The 6126-nt window shown below is 48.2% G+C and overlaps 1 protein-coding gene across 1 annotated transcript; it reads right to left on the bottom strand.

Annotated features, from left to right (window-relative positions):
• Positions 1 to 1365: 1365 nt before the first annotated feature.
• LOC309539521 (mas-related G-protein coupled receptor member H-like) lies at positions 1366 to 4748 on the bottom strand. The gene is made up of 2 exons (XM_082235872.1): positions 4587 to 4748; positions 1366 to 3255 (listed from the first exon to the last, which is right to left on the bottom strand). Exon 2 carries the CDS (start codon positions 3209 to 3211, stop codon positions 2228 to 2230), a length of 984 nt encoding a protein of 327 aa, XP_082091998.1. The 5' UTR covers positions 3212 to 3255; positions 4587 to 4748; the 3' UTR covers positions 1366 to 2227.
• Between the last annotated feature and the right edge of the window lie 1378 nt (positions 4749 to 6126).

Genomic DNA, 6126 nt, shown 5'->3' with positions numbered 1-6126 from the left:
CCACTCTCTGGACTGCTCATGGGGGAGGTAAACAAAGAAGGACCTGTTTATGATTTCAGGGTCCGGGTTGGTTCATATGGTGAGAGGTGGTCCTTGAGGTATTGCAGTTACGGGCTGTTGCTTCTTTCTTTCTTCCTTTTCTTTTAAATCCTGTATCCGGATGCTGCCTTAGAGGCCCTCAACCTCTTATTTATGTTCCTCTATGTGCACTCTACGAGGGTGAAAGAGGAGAGTGCAAAATATGGTTTGAAGCTCAACATCAAAAAAATGAAGATCATGGCCACTGGTCCCATCACCTCCTGGCAAATAGAAGGAGGAGAAATGGAGGCAGTGAGAGATTTTACTTTCTTAGGCTCCATGATCACTGCAGATGGTGACAGCAGCCACAAAATTAAAAGACACCTGCTTCTTGGGAGAAAAGCAATGACAAACCAAGACAGCATCTTAAAAAGCAGAGACATCACCTTGCCAACAAAGGTCCGTATTATTAAAGCTATGGTTTTCCCCAGTAGTGATGTATGGAAGTGAGAGCTGGACCATAAAGAAGGCTGATCACCTTAGAATTGATGCTTTTGAATTATGGTGCTGGAGGAGACTCTTGAGAGCAGTGGCATAGCGTGGGGGGTGCCAGGGGGGCCAGCCGCACTGGGCGCAACATGGGCGGGGGGCGCGCTCGCACTAGCAGCTCTCTGCCCCTACTAAAATCCACGGGTTAGGGAGCCCACGCTCGCTCGGCTTGGCGAGGAGGTCGCGGAAGGGGGAGAGCGAAGCCTTCTGCCGCGGGCAAAAAAAAGGAGAGGAAGCCGGGCGGGCGGGCGGGCTGGCTGGCTGGCGGGGGTCTGGCTGCGCCTGCTGCTGCCGTTGCCGCTGCTGCTGGGCTTTGACAGCTTGGCGAAGCGGAGGGAGAGGAGCTTTATGGTAATTGCGGCTCTCTCTCCACTGGCCACCTGGGTAGTGAGCCGAGCTGAGCAGGGAGTCTGGCGAGGGGGCGGGAAGAGATTTTTCCACCTCGCCTGGTCAAAAAGGAGAGCGGAGTCTCCTCAGGGTGCCCTCAGGCAGGGCAGGGCAAGGCAAGCAGAGCGAGGAGGAGAGAGAGGGGAAGGGGGGGAGCAGCCAGGAAACGCTGCGGTGTGGAGGAGGAATCAATTAAGGAGAGAAAGCGAAAAGCCTTGGAGAAAGGGAAAAAGGAAAGAAAAGAGGCAGCTCCAGGAGAGCGCGGGGGAAAGAGAAGCCTCGCTGCTGCTGCTTGGGAGAGTAAATTACTGTATTTGCCTTGCCCCGGGTTAGGGGGCGCAAATTAATTGCCTTGCCCCTGGTGCTGATAACCCACGCTACGCCGCTGCTTGAGAGTCCCATGGACTGCAAGAAGATCAAACCTCTCCATTCTGAAGGAAATCAGCCCTGAGTGCTCCCTGGAAGGACAGATCCTGAAGCTGAGGCTCCAATACTTTGGCCACCTCATGAGAAGAGAAGACTCCCTGGAAAAGACCCTGATGTTGGGAAAGATGGAGGGCACAAGGAGAAGGGGACGACAGAGGACGAGATGGTTGGACAGTGTTCTCGAAGCTACAAACATGAGCCTGACCAAACTGCGGGAGGCAGTGGAAGACAGGAGTGCCTGGCGTGCTCTGGTCCATGGGGTCAAGAAGAGTCGGACACGACTAAACAACTAAACAACATGTGCACTCTGTGAGCACGATGTGCACTCTATGAGCAGGATGGAATGCATCCTAAGAGTTCCTCTTCTTCTCTCCAGCTTCTCTCAGACTTCCTCTTTCTGCATTCGGCACGGAAATGGGTTGATCTCTGTGAAATGGAGACTGGAAGGGGGGGAAGGAAGATGGTGGAGGGGAAAGGGGTGAATGTGAAAATTGGGTTGCTAATGGGCTTACAACAAAGCAGGGAGGAGGATGCATGGGGATGAGGTGGAGAGCAGGGGCAAGAAAAGGGTGAATAGGAGGGGGAGGTGTGTGAAAGAAGGAGGTGCACCTCTACTTAGTAGATGGTGAAATCTATCCCCTGCCACGGTTCCTCCGTTCCTCTCTCAGCTGGTTTCATGGTATAGCCCCAATTCCTGCAGAGGCAGGTGGGAACCATCTTGAAGAGGCAAGCTCAATGTAGGTCACTGCAAATCATCCCATATTCTTTGAAGAAATGGAAGGTGAATCTTGAGCACAGGGGCTAAGAATGTGTGATTGCATTTTTTGGATTAAATCTTTTGGAGCCATCATAACTTGGTTTCAGCCGAGGGTGCCATTTCATCTGGATGACTTTCTTCCTCTTTGAAAACATTCTGAAGTATGACTTTCATGCTTCTCCTAGGTTTGCCTCTCTTTGGTCTCCCAACCAGGAAATAGATCAAAGGGTTAACACTGCTGTTCAGAGTGGCACACAAGTAGCCATATTGTATGCGATGCAAAGTTGGAGACTCAAAAATATAATGGCTTATGTAAAAGGCATTCATTGGAAAAGAAAAAGAAAGAAAGAAGAGGAGTGTAAGCAGGATGACCGTGATCAGCTTTCTCCGCCTTATCCGTTGTGTTTTAAAGCAGAACTTGATAAAAAGGATCAAAGTGGAGAAAGTCATGAGTGGGAGGCAAATGAAGCCGTTCACAATATACTGGTAGCACCGTATATACTTGTGTTCCTTCTTAGCAGTCAGGAAGAGAATGAAGTGAATTCCAGGGAAAATGAAAGAAAATATCCATATCAAGGCACACAAAATGGTAGACAAACGTGGCGGCCGGTGGCATCGATACCAAAGGGGAAACAGGATACAAGCACACCTGTCGATGCTGATGGCTGTCAGCAGAAACTGACCAGTGTTGTACATGCATTGGAAAATATCTTCGAAGAATTCAAACACAATGCCTTCATCCTGTTTACGGTTTTGAAGATAGCGTATTTCTAAAAGAAAATCAACAGTGAGTAAACCAAAGTCCGCAATGGCGAGGTTCAGGATGTACATGGTGAAGGGGGTTTTCTGAATACGGAATCCAAGCAGCCAGATGACAGTTCCATTCCCCAAGCATCCCAAAATGCAAACTATAATTATTGATACACACACTATATACATTGTTACTGTCCTATATATAAATTCTGGGTCGTCATCACTGTGGCTGTTGTTGGAAAAAACACTTGCATTGGATGTTCCATAATATTCCTCTCCAGCATCCAAAGGGTACAGGAGCGTTGGGCTGAAACTTGCCATTGTGTTCAACTTTGGCTTTTGTGTTCTGTCTGGTGTAGATATTCCTGCTGGGAGAAATGTGAGAAAAGGTCATGTTAGCCTTTTGCTAACAAGGTGAACAAACCATTTCAGTCTAGTCTTTCTTGCTTCAGTCTTTGAAACCACTGCTAAGGTGAAATGCTTATTATTATACCCTCTCCAGCTAAAGTTGCATTTTCAGAAAGACACATAGAGACAATAAAGTTATCCTACCACTTTCCATTGTTTCATTTTTCTACCCCATTGATTGCAGAGGACATGAAGCTATCCCAGTTGGACTTCCTGGCCTACTTTGAATGTGGCCAGCCAGGGCAGTAAAGGAGGCAAGATAGGTGAATGAATGGAAGGTTCTGAAACAGAAATCATGGAGTGATAGATGACAGTTTCACTCTTGCTGTCAATGTCTCCTTTCAAATAGTAAAATTTAGTTTTCTTTTCTCCCTCTTAAAAAATGTGTGTGTTGTTTTTGCTTGTTTGCATTTCATACTATCCTGGTTCTAGTAAAGTTCAGTTTTTACCTCTGTAAGCAGTGAATTTTCTCCCTTTAATATTATCCTAGTTCTATACTTGTAACCCGAAAGCCAGCTCTTTTTTTGCACTTAATCAACTGCACAAAGCTGAAATGGAATGGGAGTGCCCCATCCATCTCAAGACTGTCCCATCCAAAAATACCCAGAAACAGCAATATTACTGGGGAAAACTTGGGGACTGCAAGGGTGACAGTCACAATCCTTTGATCCATGGGGAAATATCAGAGGAACACACTGTTTAAATGATGACAGCAGAGAAGCAGTGGTGTAGCGTGGGGGGTGCAGGGGGGGCCAGCCGCACCAGGCACAACATCTGGGGGGGCGCGCTCGCACTTGCAGCTCTCTGCCCCTACCTGGATCACTCACTCTCTCTCACTGCAGTGCTGGCTGTGCGAATCCGATCCGAGCCGCTGGGTCGCTGCCCACTGTGGAGGGGGTGGGTGCCAGGCGTGTGGTGCGGAGAGAGAGCGAGGGACTATCTGGGGGAGGGACAGTGCAGCGGCCGCCCAGCACAGTGCCGAGCACGGGAGAGAACCACACCAGACCAGACCAGGCAGCAGCAAGAAGAAGCTGGCAGCAGCGGCAGGTTAGCGGTTAGGGGGCGCAAATTACTTGCCTTGCCCCGGGTGCTGACAACCCATGCTACGCCGCTGCAGAGAAGGCAATTTGGAAAGGAAGAGATGAATATGAGCAAAGGCATTTGGAAATAATTTCCCTACATTCTGGATGGAGGTGAAGAAGTTAAGCCCAAAGCTTTTGTCTTTAAGGTGGGGTGTGGAGGAAGGGAGAATGTAATGTGGCCTCAAAGAAGAGGAAGAATGTCCTACCTTAATTCCAATCACAGGTGTTTGCTCTCCTAGAATTCGAAGGTCTGAGCCAGTATTTCTTCTCCGTTTTCAAAAGAAGTTGCCAATCCAGCTGTCAGCACTCAGCACTGATCAGAGAACATCAGATAGAACATCATGTTGGTTTAGCAAGGGTGGGGCAGGTAATTGATATCCTGTTAAAATGTGCAAATCCATTAGCTGGTGTTTCAAAAAAAAGGCGAAGTTTGGGTTAACTTTCTTTCCCAGTATGCATCAGGATTCCCCTGTGTGCGCTTCAAATTGTTTTGGTTGTAACTTAGCAAAGCCTCAGAAGATATTTGCAGCTTGTACTTGCAGATGTTTCAAGCTTAGTGGCATGTTGCATTAATAGATTCTGCACTGAATCAGCGACGACAATGGAGCTTTTCAATCTGTTGCATCTTCAGGCAGAGCTGTAAAAGGCTGTTGCCAAAAATCCTGGAGAACTCCTGTCAATCAGTGTTAACAGTACTGAACTAGAACCATAGAGTGGTAGAGTTGGAATGGATCCCAAGGCCCATGTAATCCAATTCCCTGTGATGCAGGATAAAGCGTGTTCTCCTTCATGGAGAGCACATGTTGCAGTGGGGGCCGCGAGGACACTCCAAAGTTGTGGGGCGGGCTAATTGATCGTTGGCCACTGATGCAATTGGGCTTCCCTTCTTGTTGGGATGAAGTTGATGTTGCCATTTGTTGATTGACAGCCAGAAGTGCTAAAACTCCTTGCACGAGGCTAGGGCTTCCTCTTTTTACCCGTGCATCGGATTGCCCATCATTTGCTCTTGGGGCAGGGGCCCGGTAGGAATTTTGTCCATCTGGCTGATTGGCTGGGACCATTTGGTTTTTGCCTACTGCATAGCAAATCATCACAACTTGCAAGGTTGCGGTTAGACACTGGTTTATGGTTTGGTTGGTTGAGGGGCATGGATTGGCTGTGCCTGCCCCTCTAATGCTGCTGCTGCAAAGGATTCCATTAAAGGAATCAGGGGATAACTATTGTTTGTCCACCCTGTCAAGGGGGCTCGGGCCACTGCAAGAGCTCCTGGCTGCATTTGGGGAGGGCTGAGGGCAGGTTCCCTGCTCCGTTGCTACCCCCAAGTGTATTCCCCTTTTCTGACTTTCGCAGGCGTGCGGAATGTCAGTCTGTCCCCCATGGGGGGGGGGGATAGTCACAACCAATGCCTAAGTAACCACTCACATTTTTTTTTTGTATTTTAATAAAGTTGTGGCCAAAATTATGCCAAAAACCTTAAACAAAAATTTCTGTGTGATGTGTGAGTTACTGGGGTGGCCCTGGGGATCTCGACATGCAACTAGATGGACTAATAAGTTTAACTTAGTATAAAGCAGCTTTCCTATGTTCCCACATTCACAGACTCGCACACATACATACCTTAAGAATTGAGCTGTGGACATGATGGAGGCCAAAACAGCCTAAACAGAGATCAGGGCAAAGGAATCAAACCAAGGGCTTTTCTGCAAATGCTGCTTTTGAAGAGGAGTGTAGCGAAAGAGAGAGAGA

This window comes from Podarcis vaucheri (assembly GCF_965113315.1).
Source record: "Podarcis vaucheri genome assembly, chromosome: 8".
NCBI lineage: Eukaryota > Metazoa > Chordata > Lepidosauria > Squamata > Lacertidae > Podarcis > Podarcis vaucheri.
The sequence above is the reverse complement of the archived record's forward strand: the minus strand, read 5'-3'. Positions and strand labels throughout refer to the sequence as shown.